The 25,227-nt window shown below is 49.1% G+C and overlaps 1 protein-coding gene across 6 annotated transcripts in view; it reads right to left on the bottom strand.

The window, feature by feature from the left end:
- The window catches only part of TTC13 (tetratricopeptide repeat domain 13), a 61,072-nt gene that overhangs the window by 10,306 nt on the left and 25,539 nt on the right, over window positions 1–25,227 (bottom strand). For 2 of the 6 annotated variants that reach the window (XM_037136732.2, XM_037136733.2), the window contains exons 5-15: window positions 21,876–21,941; window positions 20,282–20,374; window positions 17,618–17,734; window positions 16,554–16,664; window positions 11,010–11,092; window positions 9,442–9,583; window positions 9,026–9,200; window positions 7,504–7,660; window positions 3,189–3,319; window positions 1,927–2,059; window positions 1,313–1,405 (exon numbers count right to left, since the gene is read on the bottom strand). In XM_037136732.2, the coding sequence (XP_036992627.1) occupies window positions 1,313–1,405; window positions 1,927–2,059; window positions 3,189–3,319; window positions 7,504–7,660; window positions 9,026–9,200; window positions 9,442–9,583; window positions 11,010–11,092; window positions 16,554–16,664; window positions 17,618–17,734; window positions 20,282–20,374; window positions 21,876–21,941 (1,301 nt within the window). The remainder of the gene's footprint in view (window positions 1–1,312; window positions 1,406–1,926; window positions 2,060–3,188; window positions 3,320–7,503; window positions 7,661–9,025; window positions 9,201–9,441; window positions 9,584–11,009; window positions 11,093–16,553; window positions 16,665–17,617; window positions 17,735–20,281; window positions 20,375–21,875; window positions 21,942–25,227) is intronic. The other 4 variants (XM_037136734.2, XM_037136735.2, XM_037136736.2 and 1 more) reach the window with 2 other exon arrangements.

The following is a 25,227-nucleotide window of genomic DNA, read 5'->3' as shown; positions in this document are numbered from 1 at the left end:
TGGCCAAATATGCTCACGCCACTTCTCTGCTTACAACCTCCGAATAGCTCGGCATCATTTTCGGGGAGAAAACACCTTCCGTGGAGCAGAAAGTTGTTTACACTTTGGGGGAAAGTTTTTTGCGTTTTGGCCTCTGCCTGTCTCTCAGGCCTTTGATGGCTGGTCCTCCCTCCGTGGCGAACTAGCCCCTGCCCCCGCCACAACGAGTCAGCGTCCCTTCCTGGCCCTGCCCCAGCCTCTCTGGGCCCAGGCCTGCCCCCCTCGCTGCTTTCCCTCGTTCCAAACAGCCGGGAGGCTAGTCTCAGTGCCCTGCTCTGGGTCCCCTGGCGTCCTGCACGCGTGACCACCACAGCGTGACACTGCGTGCAGCTGTTTGCGTCCGCCGTCTGTGCTCAGCTCGGAGCTTTCTGAAGGCGGGACCCGTCGCACCTCCTCATCGCCACCACGCAGCACCGCATGCTGACGGTGGAAAGTGTGGTAACGTCAGTTGACTTTAGTCTACAAATGCCACTAACTAGTCCATGAGAAACAGAAACCCAGGTGTCACCAGGGAAAAGTTATTTTTTAGAAATTAGAGACAAATAAATGTCTAAATGACATTTCCGTTAAACTTAATGTCAAAGGTGTACAGAGTATTATTTTCTTGACTCAAACTTCTGGAACTAGAAGCATTTTAGATGGGACATAACTACCGTATTTACTTGCAAATTCTATCTACAATTAAATTCAGCAGATCCCTTCAAAGCTGCTACTCTTTACAATTTGCTCATCATTTGTTGGGAAGGTGGCAAAGGACATGAAGGGAGAGGCGAGGAGCCCGGCACTTCACCTGAGTCCCTAACTTGCTGAGCTCTGGGCACAGAAAAGCCCTCCCAGGCAGGTGGCTCAGCCAGCAGATGGCGTTATTGCTCCAAACCCTTTGTGTGTTGGTGGCGGGAGGGGGAGCCTTTCCCACAACAGCCACACCGTGTTATCAGGGTATTATGATAAATGCGATGTCCTCCACCTAAATGCTTTCTGTCGTGGTTTAGGACAGGAAGATGGACATCCCAGGAGAGAGCCTGGCAGCCTACTCTGCCTGGAGTTCTGCCTCAGACACGGAGCCTGAGGCAGGCCCAGGGCAGGCGCTGCCTTTCCTTCTGCAGCCGGACCAGCTGATGGGACGCAGGCGGGACTCCGCAGGGGCGGAGCAAGTCTGCGCTGGCCCCTGTCAAGGTCACCAGGAAGGGAGCAGTGGGTCCCTCATGGCCTCCAGACCCACCTGCTCAGAATAAACCCCTGTGAAAACGAAAGAGGCACAGAAGGGCCGTACCTGATTAAATTGATGTGGTTGTTAAAACCTCTGCTGAGACTGCGGGCTGGCATTTGATCCAACCACAGCACTGGCTGGTCTGGGTCAGCAATCCTACGAAACAGAACTTGTTAGAGATGAAGACCTTTCCCAACCTAGAAAGGTTCAAAGGCACTAGAAATAAAACATCAGAGTCTTTGCAAAGGAGCGGAGGAAGCGACCGCTCAGACCCTTACATCTACAAACTCGGAACACAAACTGGCAAGTTCCAAAAAGATGCCCGACCGGCAGAGCGAGAAGTCAGTACCAGCTTCTACTAGAGCCGCCTTTTCTCATGCAAATGAGATCGTCCTGACACACACCTCAACGCAGACGGAAGGAAGTGCACAGCAGTCGACTCCACGGTACCACAGGTAAGGAAACTGCTTTCACAGAGGCTTTTTCTAAAATACTCCTTTTAAAAACATGCTTGGAGACATGATAATCCCTATTCTGTGCCTGTTCCTTGAGTGTATTTCCAAGAACGATGATGCCGGCAATTTCTGACAAACCTCAGGAGCACGGAACGTGCAAGGCCTATTGTCGGTCAGTAAACAGCCCGCCAGGCCCCACGCCTCCGGGGGGGCCACACGTACCGTCTCCACCTGACGGCGACGTCGAACATGTCCCTCCACTGCATTGGCCGCGTCTTCCCATTCATCCGGACCTTGGAGTTCATCCACGTGCGCTGCACGGCCTGCATGACTTCCAGCGCCGCCAAACCCATGGCTGCGGGAGAGAAATGCGGAGCGTCCGGGGCCTGTCGGCACGCGGCCCGGGCCCGATCTTCCCCGGGCCTCAGGGGCAGCTCCTGAGTTGTCACACGGGGCCCTCGGACAACATGCAACTCAGGGGCCCGGGCAGCCCGTGCAGGCGGAAATCTACGTACAGCTCTGGTCCCCCCAGATTAACTGCCAATTGCCTGCTGACTGAAGGCCTTACTGGTTGCATAAGTAATCCATTACAGGTAATTTTGTATGTGATGTGTACTATGTCCTGTGTTCTCAGAGTGGAGTAAGCTTGAGAAGTTGAAACCGTGCGGAAGAGTAAGTACCTTCACAGTTCTGTGCTGTGTTTCTCAGTGCCATAAGTTTACCTCATCAGTTTATCAGACAAATTGTCAGCACCTACAATAATATTGTCTTACGTGGTTTACTGTAGATGGTCTATGTGTTCCTAACACTAGACACCAAAAATGAAAAGCTCATGTGAAAAATAACTGTATTTAGTTGCAGGTGTAACGATTCAGGTGCTGAGAAGGAGGGGCCAGCATGGGACTGCTTTGTGGTAGCCTGTGTGACCCATGCGACTGCTGCACAGCACAAAGGAAATCTCTGTGACATTGCCTAGTATATTTACTGGGAAACACCCACGCATGCGGGGCCCATGCTGTTCAGACCCGTGTTGTTTGAGGGTCACTGCAGGAAGTCACGAGTACTGGCAACTTCACAGGACTGGCACACATCACAATCATGACAGCCCTACTAAAGCTATCGGAGAAAACCAGAGACACCCCCAAAGTTGTCCCCTCCCAGCTCTGCTCCCTCCTGAGGCTCCTGGAGGTCCGCAGGTTGCACCAGGCTGACAGCAAGGACGTGGCGTCCGTGGGTGGCCTCCGACCTGCAGCGAAGTGTCCAGGCCAGCAGCCTGTGCTTGTGTCTACGCGGCACAGCCCGCAGCCAAGGCAGGACGCAGCCTTCTCCCGGGGCTCCGACGAACGGAGCCCGTTTCCGTCATGATCGAGTGCGGATTTCGCATGGGCACAACACGTGATCTTTTGAAAATCACAGCGTGGTTGAGCAATCCTTGCTCTTTTGTCAGAAGTGTTTCCACTTTCGGAGAGTTAGTTGCAACATACCTCTGTGTATCCTCTTGTTGGGCAGGAAGCCGGGCGTCTCATATTGCATCAGCGACCCCAAACGATCGGCCACGCAGATCAGCTCTTGTACTTCAGGCTTGTAACTCTCAAAATTCTGATGTAACACGTCTCTGGAAGAAACATGACAGATACGATAAGGACTTTTACAACAGACATTGGGTAATCAGATTTCACCCGAAGAGCAGTCACTTCTGCCCCTGGAAAACTAACTAAGAAACCTAGGACCACATAGTTTTTACTCCACCCACTGCTTTGCACCCAAGCGTACACAAAGCGACAGAAAGAATCCCCAGGAGTACGTACAGAATGACTCTGACATGCTTGTCAGCAACATTGGAGGCTGGTTTGCAATTCAGACCATTACTTGCTTTGTAAACTGCTCTAGAGACAACTGCATGGAGGGCCTTCGGCCACAGGGACCAGCCCCATGCTCTGTCCACCGCCCTCCTCGGGACGGCAGCAGGTACACTTGGGACGGTATATGTGACCACTGCTGTGTAGCTGTCGGCCTGCTAGAAGCTTTCGTAACAAACATTGCAGTTCTAAGCATAAGTTGTGCTGAGGTCCCCAAGGCCACCCTGAGGTCCAGCTGTCCACTGGGAGGACTGATAGGACTCAGTGCCATCATGTATCACAGCACAGGACATAAGCACAGACATCAAAGGGGAAAGGCGCACTGGGCCAAGTCTGGAGGTGATCGGGCCAAGCTTCTGAGGGTCTTCTCCCAGGGGACACACAGGACGAATTCCCCGAGGGCAGTGCTGCCCACCAGGGAAGCTCATCAGACACTCAGGGCCCAGGGTTTCTACTGGGGGCGGTCATGTCAGCCACCCAGCTTGATCAGGAGGGAAAGCAGGTGTTCAGTGTAAACCGCAGGTACTGCCTGTGCAGACAGTCTGGGCCCAGGGAGCCACTGCCTTCCGTTCTGGGCATGGTGGACACCCTGAAGTCCAAGTTCCCAGACGTCAGCCAAGGGCCAACCTTGTGAGCAGGCCTTTCCCAGGACAGCGGCTCAGGCCTGCCAGGTTAACCCCTTCCTGCACAGAGGTATTTCCCCAAAAAGGGATGGCAGGAAACACAGATAACCTCTTTAAGCTGCCTATTTCCTTTTTATATTTTTGGCTATGTAATAATTGACACGTACAAAACCATACCCCCTCAGTACCCGACCTAAGAACTGGAACAACTCTGTAGCTGTATCCGCTTGTCTGCTTCTTTCGCAGCCCATCCTCCTGGCCCTCGGCAAAAGGCAATTTGTCTTCAATTTTGTGTCTGTGACTCCCTTACCTTTTTCCTTTTAAAAAACAGGTGCATTATGCATACCCCTCAACAACACAGTCTATAGTTTTCCTTATGAGCTTCATGGGAAAGCTTTGTGCCCCAGCAGGCTCCCGCCTTGCTGTTTTCACTGGGCGTGGCACCGGAAGTCTAACCCACGCCGTCACACGGGCCGCTGAACCACATCCCCACGTGTGATGGGCTGCATTTGCCCACTCTTCCATTCATGGACCCCTGGGAGGCTTCCCCGGTTTTGGTGAGAACAAACACCCGTGCAGGGTTCCCCTCTGAGCGCACACAGCAGCGTGGCCAGGCTGCAGGGCGTGTGAGCGGTCAGCTCTACGAGACACAGACGAACTGCAGGCCAGCGTGGCTGCAGCGATTTAAACTCTCTGATCCCCACTTGCTGGTCACTATTACTAGTATCAGGCATTGTAGGATTTGCTCATCTAGTTTAGGTTCATTTTTTCACTCTTCATAGTGTCTTTTACTGAACAGAAATTCTTAGTTTCAACGTAGTCTGATTCATCAGTCCTTTTGTCTAAGGTCTATACTGTGTGTCATTGCACTGAAAATTCTTGTCTACCTGAAAATCATACAAGCCTTCGCTTACATTTTCTCTGAAAGTTTAAAAAATGCTGCTGCTCACACTTAAGATTTTATTCATCTAAAACCAGATCTCTGTCTACGCCATCTCAAAAGCCAGTTCTACATTATTCACGTAACAACCTAATTGCGACCCTGCCACTTACTGGTCAGTCCCACCCTCACCCGCAGCGCCATTCCTCGTGGCTCTCTGATGGAGGGTCTCTGATGGAGGGTCTCTGTGATGGAGGCTCCTCTGGCCCGCCCGTCTGTCCGGGCCCCAGTGCCTTGGACTCCGCTCCCGAGTTACGTTTGCTATCTGGCAGGATGAGAACCTTCTCCGCTGAGCTTGGCCACCACCTTCTTCACCTTGATGACTCTTGGTTCTTTGCTTTTCCCCACAATTTCCAGGATTAGCTCATTGAATTTCTCAAAAAGCTTTGCTTCAGGTTTTGAATGGCATTTAATCGCATTTATAATGAATTTGCAGAGAAGCGAAGTACTGACCTCATTGAACTCATGAACTATTTACGAACACAGTATTTCTCTCCCTGTATCTCTTTTCTCATAATAACTTTCAATCAAGTTTTATAATGAATTCCATATAGATTCTGTTTATCTTTTCTAAGATATATTCTTTTTTTTTAATTTATTTATTTTTCGAGAGAGGGGAAGGGAAGGAGAAAGAGTCGGAGAGAAATATCAATGTATGGTTGCCTCTTATGCATCCCCTGCTGGGAACTGGCCTGCAACCCAGGCACGTGCCCTGACTGGGAATCGAACCATGATCCTTTGGTTCACAGAGCTCAGTGCTCAATCCACTGAGCTACACCAGTGAGGGCTTTTCCTAAGAGATATTTTTATGTACTTATTGCTATTATAAATGGTATTTTTGTTTCTTGCTGGTATATAGAAGTGCAAATGATTCTTGTATATTGATTATAAATGACCACCTTGCTAACTCTTAGCGGTTCTTGTAATTTGTAAGTTTTCTGGGTTTTTAAATTTTTTATTTATTTACTTTCAGAGAGAGGGGGAGGGAAGGAGAAAGAAAGGGAGAGACACATCGTTGTGAGAGAGAACCATCGATTGGCTGCCTCTCACACACACCCCCACTGGAACGACATGACTTTCTATTTTTAAGATTTTCCTCCTTATCTTAGGTTTTCTCCAGTGTCTTTTCATTTACCCTTCTTAAAAAAAAATCTGTGGATTTATGTGTTTCCTCACTTCTGGGAAATTCTTAGCCATCGTGTTTTTTAAGTTGCCTCTCTCCTGTTTTCTCCCGAGATTTCAACCACACGCGCTGCACCTCCTCACGCCCTCCGCGTCTTCTGCCTCCTCCCGGTTTTCTGTCCCCGGGGCTCTCTGCACCACGCTCCGGATGCTCCCAGTGCTCTCTCTTCCAGCTCTGCCCCTTTCTCTCCGCTATGGCTCACCTGCTGTCTGGCCTCACCTGTAATGAGTGCTTATGATATTTTCTATTTCCAAAGCTCCCAATTATTTTTTTCAATCTGCCCAGTCATCTTTCATAATCTCCTCATTCATGTTCCTGATTTCTTCATAATTTCTTTAAGTACTTAATTGGGAGCTCTTTCAGAGGCTGCATTCAATAATTCCAAGATCTGAAGTCCTCGAGGGTCAGTCTGCGGTTCATGGTCTCAGTTGATTCTCACGGTAACAGTCTTACTCTGTGGGCAAACCTGGGGCCCGCATTCGCGTGGATTCCTTCCTGGGATGAATTTGCATTTGCTTCTGTTGAGACCCTGGGAAGGCGTCCAACGTGGCACCACTTTAGCCCTTTCAAGTTCAGCAGCCCCTGCCTGTGGCTCTGGGTATTTACCTCCGTGGCCGTCAGATGCACTCACTACCCCCACGCCCCAGGACACCTTCTTCCTTTTAAATGTGCTTCCTGTGCATCACCTGAGTTTGACTCCCCTCTTCTTTCTTTTTAGAGAGTGAAAGGGTTCATCTGGAAGGAGCCAGATCAGCCTCTTCATTTTGAAGGCACTGCAGACTCCCAGGAATCAATATCTATTGTAGGTCTGTTTTGTAATGGGACAGCCCTTCAGTGTCTGCTTTGCCATACACAGCAGGAGCTGGCCAATAGTGTAACTTCCAGTATGTTCAGTAATTTGTTCTTAAAGCAACAAAGCACAGAATAATGAATATCAAAGACTGCCAGTAGGTACAAGTACATCCGCAGTTTGACGTTGCCCAAAATTAGCAGGGAGGAACAGGCTAGAAGGAATGATATCCAGAGGTAAGTTTCGTGGCGCTTTAGAAACTGAAAAAAATATTTGCAGACATGTCGAATCACAAAATAAATCGATCAGAAACATGAAGAGACGGCCACGCATGGATGGAAAGAAAGCGTGACGGGCTCAGGGTTCAGTGTTGCAAAGGAAAAGGGACCGCGGAGCGCACTCACTTGATGTGGGGCTGCAGCCCCGGCTGCTCCTCGTAGTCCTCGATGAGAAAGGGCAGGCTCTTCGCCCAGTGGTCCTTGAAGCTGCCCGGCAGGTCCGCGTCCACGCTGTACTCCGTGAGGGGCGTGTCCAGGTGTGCGTGCAGGTACCGAGAATACTCTGCACACAGGGAACGAGACCTGACACACCCACACACTGCTGAAGAGGCGCTTTTGGTAGCTGCTGCCATGCGAATACTTTCTCAGAGAGTGTTATGTAGTTATAAGAATTCTAAATGGAGAGTCCAAATTTTATGAAGTCACAAGTATTATATGACAGCTAGAGTGACCTGCCACTGACTGCGTCACCAGAGTGCACACCAGCCACTCGGGGAACCTTTCCAGGAAACACACCAAAGATCTTACTTTTTAATTCCAGAGTCACACCAGAAAAAAGAGGGGGCTGTGATTCAGAGTCCAGAGCTACGCCGCCAGGCAGGGAGGCCCCGGCCGCCCAGCTCCTGAGCACTGAAAGTGTGGTCAGAGTGACCAAAAAAGCACACCTTACAATTTTATTTCATTTGAATTAATTTAAACTTAAAAACATACTCAACTTGATTATTAGAATACTTCAGTATGCGTGGAACAACTTGCATATACAAATCTACTTTTTCAACTTTACATTTTATGATGTCCACATTCAGATCAAATATTTCCCATGACAACTGAGATGCATCACACGTGTACGCTGTACAGCAGATTTTGGAGACTCAGGACAAAAAAGGTAAAATATTGAGGGAACAGTGTTTTCACTAATATTGTGGATAAACTGAATTCAATAAAATGCATCGTTAAAATTCATCCCAGCTCTTTGCTTCCAGTTTTTTAATGTGGCCACTAGAGATTTGAAACGACACATGCAGTCCACATTTTTTTTGGGGCAGACAGCACTGGTATAGGAGGCTGCTGGTAACAAAGGAAAGAGAGGAGATGGAAGCAGAGGTCTGGGGTTTCTACAAAAACAAAACTACCTTTATGCACGGCGGCGAAAAGGAGAGCAAGGCCATGACCGACAGAACGGGAACTCAAAGACTTGCTTTCTTCCTCATCCCCATTAAATTTCTCCAACCTGTGTGAGGATTCTGACGTGGATGGACTCTGATCAAGGACAGCACCTTTGCATTTAACAGTAAAGCCCCACGAAAGGTCACTTTCCTGTCATTCCTACATCTTTGGATAAGGTGCAATGAGACGTGAACATGCAGGTGACCATCACGGTGAGTTCAAACTATGTTTTCCTGACTTAGGTAAACTTTTTTTAACTTTAGAAAGAATATACATAGGAGGCAGCAGAAAAAGCACTGCACTGGTCTCCAGAAGGCACGGACTCCACCTCGTCCAGCTCCCACCACCAACCGAGGGTGGCTGTGGGCAGGTGACCTCGCACCTCTGACACTCAGCTGCCTCTGGTTCGTAAGAGCGACATGTGGTTCGATTTCCACAGCTTTGCACTGAACTTCGATGATTCTGCGATGTTCTGACTTACCTCGGAGATATTTCACTTTGAGGTACTCTGGGCTGGCCTTCTGGCCGGGCAGAGGGTCATTCAGCATGACTTTGGTCTGCGCCTTTATCCCTTCATAAAACTGCCCCATGGCGACGTGGCTGAGCCCCTTCATGTACTGGCACACCTCGTTGTACGGCTCCAGCTGCAGGCACCGCTGTTGGGGGAGGGGGGTGACACCCTGTTCGTATCAATACAGTTTAGGGAAACACTCAAGTGCTTTATTGTTTAATCTGAAATCCGAAGAGTGTTCCCTTTGCGTTGAGTCAGGCTAAGTACACGCTTGCGAGTTAGTCTACAGGGCAAGGCGGGGGGGGTTTCTTTCTTTTTCTTGAGGTCTAAACACTATTCTTGAGACCCCACCCATTCTTGACTAAGTCTCACCGAGGGAGGCTCACCTTGAAGTTCTTCAGGGCCTCCTGCAGGCTGCCGTGGTGGTACAGCATCATGCCCCGGAGCTGGAGGGTCTGCACGTGGTTCTGGTTGAGCAGCAGGGCCTTCTGGAAGCTCTCGGTGGCCGCTTCAAAATTGCCCAGTTCTCTAGGGATGGCGCGGTCATTAGGAATACCACGGTGCGGACACTTGGGCACATTCCGCTCAAAGTCTGGTCCACGGACCCCCCAATACCGTGGCGGCACAGGTGCGCCCATTGCAGTCTCACTGCTCACAGCCGCGCAGCCTCTTGCACACCTCACACCTCATTTACTTCTCCTGCATCTTACCAGGTCATAGAATAACCACAGGGCTCTTGAAACTCTTTGGGGAAAGTTAACTTGTAGCTTATTCAAATCCCTTTCCTTAATTCATGATGACCTCCCACCCTTACAAAATTGTGTATAAATTCTAGTGTTTGGGTAGAAACATATGTTTCTCCTTCAAACAAAAAAAAACAGGTGTGTAGGTTATAATCATATAAAGGTTTAGCAATCTGACTTGAATTCATAGGTTTAAAAATGGTTTATTTTTCTGTCACTAAAGTTACTTTACTTCGAGTCTAGTATATTGCTATGCAATTTAAAATTCTGAAAAAAGAAGTATAGCTTAGCATTGTGATCATTTCAGAGTGGAAATGTTTATTACTGACCAACCTTCTTTTATCTATTAAAATGGTTACAAATAATACTTTCAAAATATCCCATATGTCAATTTTCGATAAATAGGGAATATGTTAAAAATGCAACGGCTTACATTTACTCGGCACTTTACTGTTCTTAAGGTGCTTCCAATCTATTTTTAATTTATGTTCCCCCCACAGGACAGAAGAGTAAGAATCGTTCCTTAAATCCAAACAAGTCACTTTCTTCAACTCAGGATGCGACAGTTTCTCCAACCATCGCAGCGGATAAATAAGCTCCTGAATGTAATCTTTCCTGAGTACAGTATCCAGCAGAGTTTTGAAGGGGCTTTCTGTAACTGTCTTCCTTTCCTATCTTTTCTAGTACCTTTAATAAAGTCAGAGTGTACATTTTTTCAAAGCCGAGGTGGAATCGCTCCACCCCTCAGGGCCACGCGTGGAGCCAGGAACCCCGGGTCCGGACGCAGCCCCTCGTCCCCTGTCAGGGTGGCAGCTTCCCCTCCCGGGTCCCAGCAACCCTCAGACCCGTCACAGTGGCGTGGGCCCCGGCTTCAGCTGTGGCCTGAGCAGCAGCGGCATCGGAAACTCAACAGCCCATCGTGCCTGTACTCCAAACAACAGCCCGGGGGAGACCTGCATCTCCTAGACCAATATAAGTACAAACTGAAGTTGTTTAAAGAGATTAACTGGATGCACCACGCTATCCTCTGATACACGAGTTTTTCTATATTCCAGAGACGATCTCAAAAAGTACATAAAAGCCTATGCAATTTAGAATGACCATTTCTTTGGGTTAGGAAACGCGGCTTCGCTTTGATAGCTGTTGTGTGAGGTTCTCGTGCCTCCCACTCTGCACCCTCCCTCCGACCCCACTGTGATCACTGCACTTACCGGTAGGCCTGCCCCAGACTTTTATACGCATCAATGAAATCAACTTTCTGCTTCAACGCGTCCTTGAAGGATTCAATAGCTTCCTGTGAAAGTACATAGGAAGTTACTTCATTTGCCTGACTGCTAAAACTGAGTTTCACTTAAGCCACAAAAGGACTTACACATTGTACATGGCCCCTCAGTGACTGTGCATAATAGGGGGACTTTGAAAAGGGAGAGGCAGAAAGGACAGTGAACTGGGACTCTGGAGGGTGCAATCTCGGTCATAAACAAACGATTCACTATGAACACAGCAGAGCCTGAGGTCTGTCTTTCAAAACGGGAAAACAACTTCTCTCTCTTTTCCATCAGCATTTTCAGGCCAGGAACATCACCTTCTTATTGAGATCATTTCCTTCATTATTCAAAGCCCCGTGGAACAAACAAAAGCCTCCTAAGTCTGTGAAAAACTCAAAATGACCGTCACTCACGGCAATAAAATCGAGCCAACAAAACAGGGAGGGAAAGCAAGCCCAGGCTGCAGCTGTTTATAAAACAAGCAAAAAGGCCCCCAGACTGGCCACCTGAGAGAGTCACAGGATCTAAAAGGGAAAGAAACAGTCAAGCAAAATAAAATAGAAACCTTAGAGTTGGGCGTGTGAGGCCTGGCGCCTGCTGGGAGGCCCCCCAGGCACGTGCCGCGTGGGGGGAGGGGCCCTGAGAGACCCACGGCTCGGCTGCTGTGGGACTCTCACTACAAAAACCGTCAATAAAATTGTGCCATCTGGTTCAGAACCAATGTCCTAGGCTTATGTGTCTTCCATTATGACTTGATTATTTATTGTAATAAAAAATCATGAAGACAGCTCACACATTTCCCCAGGAAAAGACGTATCTCACTTATGTTAGTGGCTACGGAGTTTCATGGTCTCTAATACCCTTAGCGAGAAAGGCTTCCCAACTTCTGCGATAATCATGTCACACCCGACTGGGGAGTTCAGAGCAGAAAACTACTGAAGATGTCGCACGCCTTGCACATGGTAGGCACTCGATACATATTTAATGATTTGCTCGGCACACAAAATCACCGTGCAAAAGCAGTCAATCCCAATTGTTTCCAAGAAGTTATTCGCTCCCTGCTTCCTGGCTTTCCTGGAGGTGGGGAGGGGCAGCAGGGCAAGAGAGGCGGCTTTTTCAAACTCTTCGAAGGCAGCGCTGGGACAACCACCTGCTCTTCCAGGAATCCAACTGAACACTGCTTGGCAGAGAGACGAGAACGGGTACGTTTGGATAGTTAAGAAATGGTAAAGACCACTGTTAATCAGGCTTCCTGTCCCGGCATCTTGATTTCAAATTCGTTTCAACTATATTTTTAGCTCAGCAAACATGTACTGAGCGCCTACTATGTGCCGGGGTGGCGTGAGGCACAGGGGAGCCCAAGGGGAGCGATCACTATTGCTGTCCTCTACAACTCACAGCGCAGTTAGAAAGCTAATACCGAACCAGGGGGTTAGGACACGCACTAAGAGCTACAACAGAGGCATGGGGGAGAAGGACTCTGGGAGCAGAGAGTGAGACGAGCTGAGCCTGGGAATACAGAGCTGGCTTCACAGAGAAAGGGTCAGCTGAGCTGGGTCTCGCAGAAAGAGAAGGAACTCCGTAAAGACAGAGGCCTCGTGGGTGGGGCAGGCACGGGGTGCTCAGAATGGGGGCTGTGGGTGGGCAGGACTGCAGGGTGCACGGGGGGAGTGGTGGGGACGGAGGGGATGGGACCGGGCCAGTGTGCTCAGCCGGGGCCACGAAGGGAAGGGCCTCCGCCGGGCTCCGCAGTCTGGCCCGTCCCAGCAAACGAGGACAGGGTGGGAAGGGATGCGGGCAGGTGTGCAGCCGCAGAAAACGACCTCCCTCGGAGAGGATTACCGCTCTACCAACAGAGGAGACAGGCTGGGGAGGGGAGGGAGGGGAGGAGCCCCAGGAGGAGGCGGCTTTGGTGTCTGGGCAAGAGAAAATGAAAGCTCCAGTGGAGAGAGTGTCTCCGGGGAGAAAAGAAGGGTCCGATTCAGGAGACATGGGTGAAGGCAAACTCAGAGAACTGGGTGGCTGTGTGGGGGGACAGGGGGAGGGAGGGCAGGGAGCATTTTAGCAGAAGAGCCCGGGTGGGGTGGAGGGTGTTAACCACCGTGAGGAGGGGCCGGAGGGGGGAGGGAGGGGTCGTGAGTGCAGCTGGGGCGCGTCGAGTCTGCGTGTTTGTGGGCGTCTGGTGGAGATGCCCGGACATATGCTGCCCACTGCACTTACGGCATGCTCGGACGCCACAGTTCTTCAAAGTCTGATTTCTCTTCAGCTTTTAAGAGGCTTTGGTTTCGGGGATCCTGTCTAATCACTGCTCAGCTCTCTACCTCATTCTGCCAAAGAGGGGACATAGCAGAATCAAGATTTTAAGCCATTGGGAACAAAGCAACTTCGTTCGAATGCATCAATCTCTACGCACAGGAACTGGCTCTGAGCAGCCCGCCTGTGTGGCGGGCAGGACCGCTGCCGCCTGTGGGCTGTCCTCCTCCCTGGGGGCGGGCGGCCGTCACTCCGAGGCTGTTCTCTGTCGCCGAGAGAACAATCTCGGGCCACTCTCAGAGTGAAGCCTGATGGAAATATGTGCCAGAACATACACTTTTTGAAATATCCTTGAAACGCAGATAAAACAGGGAGAGTTCAATAGAAAAATGTTTGCTGTTTTTCCCCTAGGAAAACCCAAAATGTCCAATATGTCTACTGAATTGAATTGCTGTGAAGTCTGTCATGTAATGTCGCCTAATACATTTCTAATACCTATTACATTATAAGGTAAACATGGAATCACCCACTGAATTAAGTTCTAAATTGCTGCTGACCTGCAGAGACCCCTTCAGGATGTAAAGAGAGCTCTGACTCCTTGACCCATTCAGTCCCTACAGGCACCGAGGGAAAAGGCGTCTACACTAAGTTCATTAATTCAAGAAAGGCGTTTCACCGCTGGCTCAGGGTTCCAATCTGTGCGATTGGGGCGCCCTCTGCTCCTTCTGTACTTCGTGGGGGTGCCACTGGGGTGCATGAGACAATATGTAAGCGCTCTGACCTCCTCGGACGGCAGATCTATGAAAATGCAAAGAGAAAGGTCCCGACTAGTACACACGTCGATGCTGTACTTGCGAGCGCGGTGGTGGCAAGGGGAAGGACCATGCAAACCGCTTTGGTGCGGCTGGTTTACCCGGGGTGGGGGGGTGGGGGTCCCCCACCACTCAGAGTGAAGGCACTGTTTCTATGTTCTCGTCGTGGAGATTCAGAATAAAGCGAACTGAATTTCAGTCCTCTTCCAATCTGTAATTAGTGTCTCTGTTACAGCTCGTTTCTGAAACAGTCTCATTTCAAAATCCCACACAGGGCCCTGGCCACTTGGCTTTAGAGTTAAAAGTGAAATCCTTTGTTTGCATTTGTTTACTTTAAAAAATAACTTTCACTTCTTATACTAGTCGTTGGTATTTTCTTATACTCAAATCTTCTTCTCCTCCATGAGCTATATTTCAGAGATAGACTTTGACTACAGCATAGTAATTCTGAATTTTTTATTTACAGCGACTGAGGGAGAGGAAGGGAATAGAGGGCAGATACAAAATAACTGGAGAAGTCCACTGGCAGCTGCTGAAAGTGCAAGGGAAGTAACTGCTCTCAAAGCTGCAGCTGCCGGCCTGGCTCCTGAGGGGCGAGGGGACCCTTGCTAGGACCACCCTCCACGTACCTGCAAAAAGCGTCTGGGGTGCAGGAAATAGAGTTCGCAAGATTCTTTTTGGTTTGGTTTTTAGTGAATAGGAGTTCTTACTCTTTTTTTTTAGTCTGTGAAACATGGATCAAATTAAATTTTCACATGTAAAATAATCCACTAGAATGAATGCCTGATTCATGTTTACAGCTTATAAAGTACTTCTCACACATTATTTTATTTAATTCTCACAGTCACTTCAAGGGGCAGAGAATAGAACCGTCTCTACTTGACAGGTGTGGAAAGAGAGGCTGAAGGAGTTTAAGGACCTTGTCCTGTGGTGCAGTTAAAAAAGATTCAGAGCAAGAACTCCAACCAAGGCCTTCCCACTCCAAACTCAATGCTCTGCCCCTGAACTTCATTTATTCCACTAATACTTATTGAGCACTTACTATGTGACAGGCACTGTCTGGCCTTCTTAAGGCAAACCCTCTCCCCACACTGCAAATGTGTGTGCGTGTGTTTGTGTGTGCGCATGTGTGTGTGTGTGTGATCCTGAGGACTCTCTCCAGTAACAAAGTCGAGTTCTTTCTGCCTGAGCGCCCTGCCCGGCCACAGGCTACCGAAGTCATTCACAGCTTTCACCCTTCTTTGGGAAGCCTCTCTTCACCTCATGGTCAGAATGAAGCGTCTTGCACCTGCCCAGCCTGCCTGTGTTCAATCGCGTAGATCTGCTGTGTCCTGCACTAGAGCGCCCTCCTGTGCACCAGGCCCTGGGAGCTCTGCTCCCAGCTCCCAGCTCCCGGCCGTGTTCCCAGCCTGCTGGCTCCTGGCGTGGAGCCCGCTGCACACAGGTCCCCAGCTGGTGCCCTGATCATGCAGGCTCAAGGGCAGGGAGAAGGGATGGGCTGGAGGTGGCCTTTCTACCCCATACTTCCAGTCGGCTGAGCTGGCACCTTTGCAATTTCTCTCAGTGCCACCTCCCGGGAGCAGTCCTCAAAGACGGTGGTGGGACCTGTGAATCGCAGAGGCGCCCCAGCCTGCTCCTGGAGGGCTCCATCTCAGCACCTCCAACCTGGAATGCTGGCAATGTCTCAGTGCGAGTCCCTCTGTCCCCACCCTGTTGGGCCACTGTAGTGTCAGAATCCACTTCCTAGATGACAGATTTGGGCTCAGCTATAAGTTTTCCCCCAGATCTGGTTGCACACCTCCTCTGAGCCTACAGATTAAAGCCAAAATGTTTAGCATAGTGCTTGGACGCTCCCACCCCATCTCCCTTGCACACACCAACCGTCTGCCGCTGCACAGACTGGCTGTGTCCCCACCTGTCAGGTGGCCCTGTCACCCTCAGCTCTCCTCTCTGCCGGAAGAGCCCGTCTTCCTCCACCTACTCCAACTCCACCTTCAAAGTCCAGGACAAGGTCCACTTGTTCTCGGGAACTTCCTCTAACTCTAACTCTGGTTTCAACGACTCATTCTTAGCTCTGTGCGCAGAGCACCCTGTTTATATTCCTTTCTGTGGTGTATTCGCCACACGGTCAAGCATATGCGGGGAGGAACTTGGCGAGCCGTCTCCGTCACAGGTGTAAAGCATTACCTCTCCCCCGTACTAGCCTTTCCGCCCCCTACCCTTCTGTGTCCTCCTCCGAGGACCTACCAAATAGGAGGAGCTCAATAAATACGTTTACGCAAGCTGCCTCCTGAAACAAACCGGCCAGATACTAGCTGGCACACGCTTTCACAGCCTGCCAAACCCAACTCTGCCAACTTCTCCCCGCCCGCAGAATCGAGGCAGACCCACCGGACCGTGCACGCGGCGCACACACGTTCACCTTCAGAAGTCCTCGGTGAAAGAAAGTCAGCCCTTTGTACAGCATGGCCACGGGCTGGTTCCTGTTCAGCTCCAGGGACTGCTGGAAGTCCTCGTGGGCTGTGGCGTAGTCCTGTGGGGGCGGGCGGGGGGGGGGACGAGTGAGGCCGCACTCGCTAGGTACTCAGACGTTTCCTACTTTCCACCGGTGGAGGGAAAATGTCCCCATGTATCCTGTGCCCTTTTCAAATGCTTTAAAGAAAATATTTCATGACCACAAATTCTATAAGCTGAATTCTTATACTGCGTGTTGAAATCATTGATTTTCCTAGGGAACTCGTGGGAGAAACTCATAATGGTTTAACTTAAGCATCCTGTTTCAACCACAAAAAGAACATTATTTTAAATAATATTAAAGTCATAACCTGTTAGAGGAACTTTAAAAGTTATTTCCTGGTACTAATATTTTATTATACTGACTACTTCTGAAATTAAATAATCATGCTATAAATCAACCTGCAAATGTGTTATGCTGAGATTTTTTAAATACATTTTCTTTTGCATTAGAGAAGTAGTATAAAAATTACGTAAACCCAACAAGGGGACTGTGGCAACTGCAAACACCCCCGTGAAGAGAAAGGGTAATCCCGCCACGTCTGCGTCACCCGCACAGAGAAGATGCCACCTGGGGAGACTCACTAGCTCAGGTCATGGTTCTCGGGCTGCATGACCCGCAGGAATGCAATTGCTCCTCTAAATGTAAGACTCCCACTGATGGCAGGCATACCTGCTCCCCTACGCTGGCAATCACAAGACAGGTTGAAGTATTTCATCTATGAACCACATTTCTCTTCTGTTTTTCTCTTTTTCTTTTCCCCCCTAGTCCAGCATTAGTTACTGCTGACGGTTCAAGCAGGAAAATGTGCTCTCGGTACTTAGTATTTCTCTGCGGGTTCGACTGTCTTATGTCACCAACATAACGTTATACAGCCCAAAGCCCGAACCCGCAGCAGCTTTCTGAAGCAAACGGGGAAGTGAAATCCTTACTGTCACAAAAGGAAACGTTTCAAGGCACAAATCGCTCACCTCTGATATGAAGTGCAGGGTCCCCCGATGTCGGTACAAGCGTGCGGAGGGCTGGAGCTGGATAGCCTTAGTGAGATCGCTCACTGCCTCGTTAATTCGTCCCAGAGGGGACAGGATCTACAAACCCAAATGGGCGGTCAGGAAAGAAGACTCCCAAGCACCACCCCTGAAGCTGCCAATGGTTTTGACGTTTCAGTTACATGTGGGTAAACTCCGCTCTCAGCACTACTCTCTCCACAGACTAGGAGCCTTGATGCCACGTTCAGAGCAGTGAGGGTCAAGGCCAACAAGCTGAGAAGCCGCCCGTCTGTCCGGTCAAGGGGAGGCTGAAGAACTACGCAGCAACTGCCTTGTCGCTGTTTCACATTCTGGGTTATCACTGATGTTGCTTTTCCGGAAATGGGGCCATTTTTTCCCTTAACCTATCATTTCTCTTTCAGATCAAAATTCGGCAGGTCAAACTCAATCTGAAAGAAAACGTGGAACCACTAAGAGACAGACAGAGCCCTCCACGGTCCTTAGCTAAGCCCTCTGAGGTACTGGGGGCTACGCGACAACTTTTAAGATTCCGGGTGATTTCTAAGCCCTGCCGTGTTCATTATTAACGCATCAGTCCCGATGTGCAAAGCAAGGTGCGGGGGGGGGGGGGGGGGGGGAGTCTGACAGCCTGTCCGGGAAGCCGCTGTGGTCCAGCAACCAGCTGGGTTCCAGCAGCAGGACAACACAGAGCAGTTCAGGAGGCAAAAGCACCCCAAAAAGACACACGAAAACCCAGCGTGGGGAGTCAGTGTTCATGCGTCAAGCCTGAGCATTGGCTCCTGAACAAACGTTCTTAGATTAGGGTTGCTTTTCTTCTCACAGGTCATTTCAACCAAGTTTTACTAACTCGTGTCTTGTTCTGCAGGAACCTGGAACCAGCGAAAGGGGGAGGGATCAGGCAGGCACGTCGCCATGGGGAGGAGGATAGCTCAGGAAGAGGAAAGACACAAAATGTGTGCCTGAGAGTTCAAGAAGCACAGCGGTCGGGGGCTGCGGTTTGGCAGGGGAAACGGCCCTGCCTAGTGCGTTAACCCCAGGAACCTGAGTGAATCACCACAGGCCAGCACGACCAGCAGCAGGCAGAACGATGATCTGAGTGACTGAAACTGTTTAACTACATTCACCAAATCCAGACTATTTCAGAAAGCCAAAGGTTACTCACGAGTAATTTCTGATCTAGACAAATGACATGCTATAACTTAGCTGGAAAAATCACTGTGTAGTGACATCAGTGCCCAGTGACGCTGGGAAAAGGGGGATAGTACCATGTATTTTTAAGATCATTGAAAATTACTTTTCTAATTACCGGTATCAGTTTTGGATACACAATTAGCTTTTTATTAGACATATAAAATTTTTAAATCTGCTAAGTAAGTCCTTTTTCTTCTAAGGAAGCGCAGAAACTAAATTCATGCTTTGTTCATAGTGTTTTAACGCAACGCCAGAGTCAGGGACGGAGAGGCCAGCACCGCTCCCTGGGGCAGAGGGTCACAAATTCACCACCAAACCCCCACCCTAAACACCAGGGGCTCCCGGGCAGTAAGGAACCTCAGGGTCACAACCCAATACAGACCAGAGATAACAAACCATAGTGCCATTAACTGATAAAGGATTTTATTCAGAAAGCCAACTCCCCAATAAAACATAAAAGTCTCTTTAAGAAACTGAACTATAGTTTATGACACTATAATTTTAAGAACAAATAGTTTTATCACAAATAGTTTTAAGAACTATCACAAATAGTTTTCAATTATGAAAACAGGTAGTGTTTCCTTGCTAAGTTTTCTCTCCCCAAAGAGGAAAAAGAAGTATTTTTTTTTCCTTTAGTCCAACTACAGAATGCCACCTGGCCAAATGACTAAAAGTTAGGTCCTATCCAGGTTAAACACATTAAAATACACTCAGAAGCCTGGCTGACTGTGCAGGTGAGTAAATACAACACAAAACCCGGCCAGTTCAGGACACCCTCTCCCTCTTGGTCCCCAGGAAGTGTGTGGGCTCTGATTGGTCTCCAACCGCCTCCTCCTCAGTGAGGCCTCGTTTCATCTGTGACAGCCCCGCCCCTTGCCAACCTCAGGGAGAAATCAGAAATCGGGTGGGCCACAGGCCACACCTCCTCTCAGCCTCTGCTCTCACTGGGGTTGCCGGGAATTTCCACCATGTTACCTCCCTGTCTCCACCCCAAGTACCCCTTCAAAGTCTGGCTGTGGTCAGCCTCCCTGTGCATAGGTCTAGCCCGTAAGCACTATAGGGGAGCATTCACCTTCACACACACACACACACACACACACACACACACACACACACACTTCTAAACGCTGTTTCATTTCCACCACACTGTCATATTAAGCTTTGCTAAAATATGTCATATACACAATAAATATCCAGTGTAATATATACTTCCCAATGAACACTGACAGTTGCACAAAAGGGCATATTTCAATACTAAATATTACTATTACATGTTACATCAGGAGCATCACTCAGCCCATAGTTTCCCAGCAATTTCAACCATGTTCAAAGGCATTAAGTACGTAGGAGGGAGTAAGTAAGAAAACAATAAATAAAAAGTCTGAGATTCAACTAATCCCATAAGGACAGAAGGAAAAAGAAAACCACACTCACTTCTGCTCGCTGCTCAAATACCTCTGGGCGATCTGGTTCCAAGGAAACTACTCGGCTCAGTTCGAACAGAGCAAGCTCAGCGTTCTTAATGTCCTTGAAAAGGCATTAGCTTAGTATGAGATACACTGTTACTCAACACCAGGGGCAACAGATTTTCTGAAATAATATTTTAGTAGCCATGTAACTACTTATTTATAAGTAAGTATCAATTCTCTCCTGAGGATGTATCTGCCAAGTTAAGTAAGTTACATTACCATTATTTAACTCCCTCATGTCTACCTATTCATCAACAGCACCCTGGACCTGACCACCTATCACAAGTTCCACAGATGGCAGAATAGTAAACTGAACCCATTTAAACACTGACTCAGTGAATTTCAGGGGATGACGATGTGGCTGCCAGGCATAATGAGACCTCTGACCGGCAGCGATGCAGGAACAGAAGGGACCAAGCCAGCATCCATCAAATCCGTCAAACCCATCAAACCATCTGCACCATAAGAAATTAAGGAAAGTTCTCTAAAATTTGTGTGTTACTTTTGCAATAAAAATACATGGGCATATTACTTTTATATTAAAAGTGTGTTGACGATATGAGCAAACTTCATGTCAAGGTGTAACATGAAGAGATGAGAATTAGGGAGAAACAGCTTATGTCTGGCTTCACTAGAGAAACTCCACAGTCACTTACTGATGCTCTGAATGGAACACTGTCACCTTCCCAAACATGTGTCATTCCAAAATCTGCCTTCATTCTCTGTATCTCAGAGGTATGCAAATATCATATACAATGTACCCAATAGGCTGGCACCCAATTTGTACAACTTGTTTTATTTGGCAAAGATGCAAAAGTGACCTTTCTCCCTGAAAGCGTAATTTCATTTCAATTTATTTCATATAAAATAAGACAAAAAAGTGTACATATAATGCCCTAGACTGAAAATGTAGATCTGAATCTTGGATGATGTCATAATTTCTTATAATAATCTCAGGAAAGGCTTCATTTTTATACCATGATGCTCATGTTAAGCAAAATATACTTATTATGACCTCCTTTCTCCATTCCTCAGAGACGTGAGGGGGGTCAGGGTACAGAAAGACACCTGTCTGGGGAAGTATAATACGTGATAACACACAAATTTTACAGAAAAACTTGTGTTCTTTTAGTCAGCCTTTAAAAGTGGTGAAAGGAACTCAAATTCCGTGTACACTCCTGATGCCCAGTCTCTGCTTTTCCCAATGAGTGTTTCTTAGGAATTCGGCTAAGATCTCATGCTTCTCTTGGTCTGTGTCCAGTTCATCACAAAACAAAGTTTAGGCTGGCAAAGACCACCTAAAGTTTTTCTACCCCATTTCTTTTGGGGTAGGAAATATGGCAAAATTGACCTCAGAAGACCTGGGTGGAAATTCCCAGGTCGCCGCTTCCCGGCCACTTGATCTCAAGTGACTCCTCCACTGCCACTTTCTCATTGGTGACCTGGCACGGCAACTGCGTGTCCCCCCGGGGCTCGGCGAACAGGGAGCGGTTCTCTGCAACCCCGGCCCAAAGCGGGTCACGCGGGCACTAGGCAAGCGGCAGCTATTCCATACTCACATGCAGGCCCTTCTTTCCATAGGCTATCCCTCGGCCATAAATGGCACTAACCAGATCAGGCTCCTCCTAGTCAGACCAAAACAGAAACACGTGAAAAACTATAAACAAAAGGAAATGAAACAAAAGTCAGTTTCTGCTTAGAGCACGTTAATGTCACAAGTGACAGCTGTACTTGACACTGCCACACTCGGAAGTCCGCACGCAGCCCCCAACCAGGATCGTCTGTATGCTTGAAGCTCTCACACGCATGAGACGCACAATAAGAGTTTTGCATTAAAAAAAAAAACTGAAATAAAGACAGTCAACAATGCTGAGCTCTGTGCTAGTGTCTTTTGCTGTCATCTCATTAAAATGTGATCCTCTGGAGAACTCCAAGACCGGCAGCGCCAACAAACATGTCTTATGGAGAAATGGAGGCTCGGGTTAGCAGATACAAGTGAAGGACTGGGTAACGCCCCCTCCTAGTTTGTCTGCTCTGGTGCAGTCACAGAATAATCTGGGAGGGAAGGACCCTCAGTGCTAACCCAGTGAGGAATAAGACACGAGTCAGCTCCCCAGCATGTGGGGGACGAACACAGTCCTTCACACTGACGGTCAGTTCCTTTCTGCAACTTGCTCTCAGACGGACCGAATGGAACACCCCGCAGGCCCAAGGACAGAGCGTCTGCCGGCCAGGCCCTCGAGCCCCTACACACAGGCAGCAGGGTGACGGCCCCACGTGCTGCGTGCGGTGCCTCCACACACCTGCAGCCTCTGCTGTTTTGACCCCACCCCTGAACCCTGCCCTATAATTTGAGAAAGAAGAGTGATCAGCCCGTGCCTACACGGTCCTGGGGGAAACTGGACCCTGCTAAAGAATTTAACAGAACACTACTGGCACCTTACTGGCTAATCCACTGCTCGGGTCCAATCTGAGAAAGGGTGGGTCTGCCAGTACTGCAGAAAAAGGCCTCAACTTCGATGCTGAGTAAATAAAACATGAAGGGAAGATGTAGGGCAATGAAGGAAAACAAGGCTCCTTTAAACAGAGAGAGGTCCCTCCACATCACGGGGCAAGCTGGCGAGTCACTGGCTGCCCCAGGCCAGCGGACGAGCCTCGCACTGCACAGAAATCGGGAAACTTCGGGGAAACAATCACAGGTTCCCAGCTCCTCTTGGAAAATTCGAAGATTCAACAAAGTCGGCCCACGGGACGAAAGAAGAAAAACCAGAGTGAAGTACTGCTGTCTCGCGAGACGGGGGTGCGGATTCACCGGTTCAGCACAAGCCCACCCTCGGCCTCCACACTGCGTCGGCACGCTCGCTCACCTAGGTCCCCTCCCACCTGTCACAGAGCCTGGGGTTTGTGATTTATACCTCAGTAAAGGTAACTGGTGTGAAGGGCTGTCCACGCTATTTGATAGATGGAAAAAAGAACAAGTTCCACATAAAGGAATGGCCATTACTACTACTTCTTCTTCTTTAAAATCTTTTAAAAAGATTTTATTTGTTTCTTTTTAAAGAGAGGGGAAGAGAGGTAGAAAGAGGAGAGAAACTTCAATTGTGGGTGCCTCTCCAGCGCCCCCTGCTGGGGACCTGGCCCAAAACCCAGGCCTGTGTCCTGACTGGGAATCCGACTGACAACCCTTTGGTTTGCAGGCTGGCGCTCAGCCCACTGAGCTGCACCAGCCAGGGCTGGCCACTACATCCTGTAAGGAACGCTGATACGTGACGTATGGGTCAGTATGGGCACTGAGGAAAGCTCTCTGAGTATTCACAGTCACTCTCAGGGCAGGGGAGGGTGGGATTACTAGATAGGTTTCCATTCTATTCAATACACTGCTGACTCTTTTTCATTGTCTAAAGCAAACACGTATACATGTAAACAAAAAATGTTTTAAGTACTATGTTACTAGAGAAAATAGAGCTATAAATAAAAAGTCAATTAAAAATAAATAGTAAATAGCAAATGTCACGTAAATTACAGAATATTTAGAGAATAAAGACAGGAAAGGGCACCCTATCTATCACCCTGCCACCCAGAGGTCACCCTGGGGACACTTAAAGAGCCTCCTGGCAGAGCAGTGGCTTGGCCAGGGAGGGTCACAGGTACAGAGGGAGAGGGGCAGCAGGAGAAAGCCAGCCACTGAGGGATCCGGGTCACCCTGCCTTCATGTTTTTCCACTGCAATAGCCCCTACCAGAGGGTAACACCACCCAAGAACAGGGCCTCACCGGGCTGGGAGGGGAGGCAGGGAGCCCGCACCGCTGTCCTACGTGATTCTCCAGGAAGGGAAACCCTACTCAGACTGTGGTGCCTCAAAATGACACTACTCGAGGCGTTTTTCTCCTACAACTGAGAATATTTTTATGCCAGATGCTCATTCGGTGAATCGGAAAAAGGAGTATTTAAATAAATAGTTGTTCTACTGACGTGACTGTCATCTCTGTACATCCTGTGGCTGGACCAGCCACGCTGGGAGTCACCCTCATCTCCCTGCCTGATGCACCTACTCACCAAATCCTGGAAGATTCAGCTGCTGAGTGTCTCTGCTGTCTCCTTCCCAGCCCCCCTGGCACCAGACTGCCCTGGTCAAGCCTCCCGCCCTGGCCCTGGCTGCTGCGACCGCCTGGCCTTCCCCATCTCCTCCCTCTCCACCCTCCCACCAAGAGGTCCCCTTCGAACACATACAGCTGCCATGTCACCCCCACTGAGACTGCTCATGGGCTCCCAACACCTGCAACAGTGAGCGACGTCCTTTTTACTCCACAGGGACAAGTACCTGTTACGATGCAACCCAGCACACACACACACACACACACACACACACACACATACGTTCACACGCGTGTATCAGAAACACGAAAATTTCATTATGTCACACCCAGCCTTCCATACACCACATGATCTGACATTTTCTAGTCTAATATATTTCATTTTTTAAAAAGGGCTGGTCTTGGTGTGCCAATTAATTTCAGGTCCCTCTCAAATAAAGGGCAACTGGCGACTTGAAAAATAAAGAGGTGATATCCCAATGCCTTTGCAGAAAATGCTGATGACTCTCTGCCCTCCTGTCCAGCCTCGTCTCCTTCCACTCCCCCACTGCACGCTCTGGAAGTCAGCACTAGGGAACAGGTCCCTGCACCTGAAACACGCCCCCAGCTCAGTGCACCTGCAAGCACTGCCCCGCCCACCTGAAAGGCTCACCCACCACCTCCGTGCCCGTGGAAGTCCTTCCACCCCTTCGGCTGCCCTCCAACACTCCCTCTCCTCTGACTGCTCCCAGCCCCCCGGACAACAAATGTGCTCCTTCCTCTTGGTTCCTACTGTACGTGGAAGGGACATCGGCCATTTGTGCATTCAACAGGGCCTA

The sequence above is a fragment of the Artibeus jamaicensis genome, unplaced genomic scaffold (assembly GCF_021234435.1).
Source record: "Artibeus jamaicensis isolate MK-2021 breed Jamaican fruit bat unplaced genomic scaffold, CSHL_Jam_final contig_467, whole genome shotgun sequence".
Taxonomy (NCBI): Eukaryota; Metazoa; Chordata; class Mammalia; order Chiroptera; family Phyllostomidae; genus Artibeus; species Artibeus jamaicensis.
The sequence above is the reverse complement of the archived record's forward strand: the minus strand, read 5'-3'. Positions and strand labels throughout refer to the sequence as shown.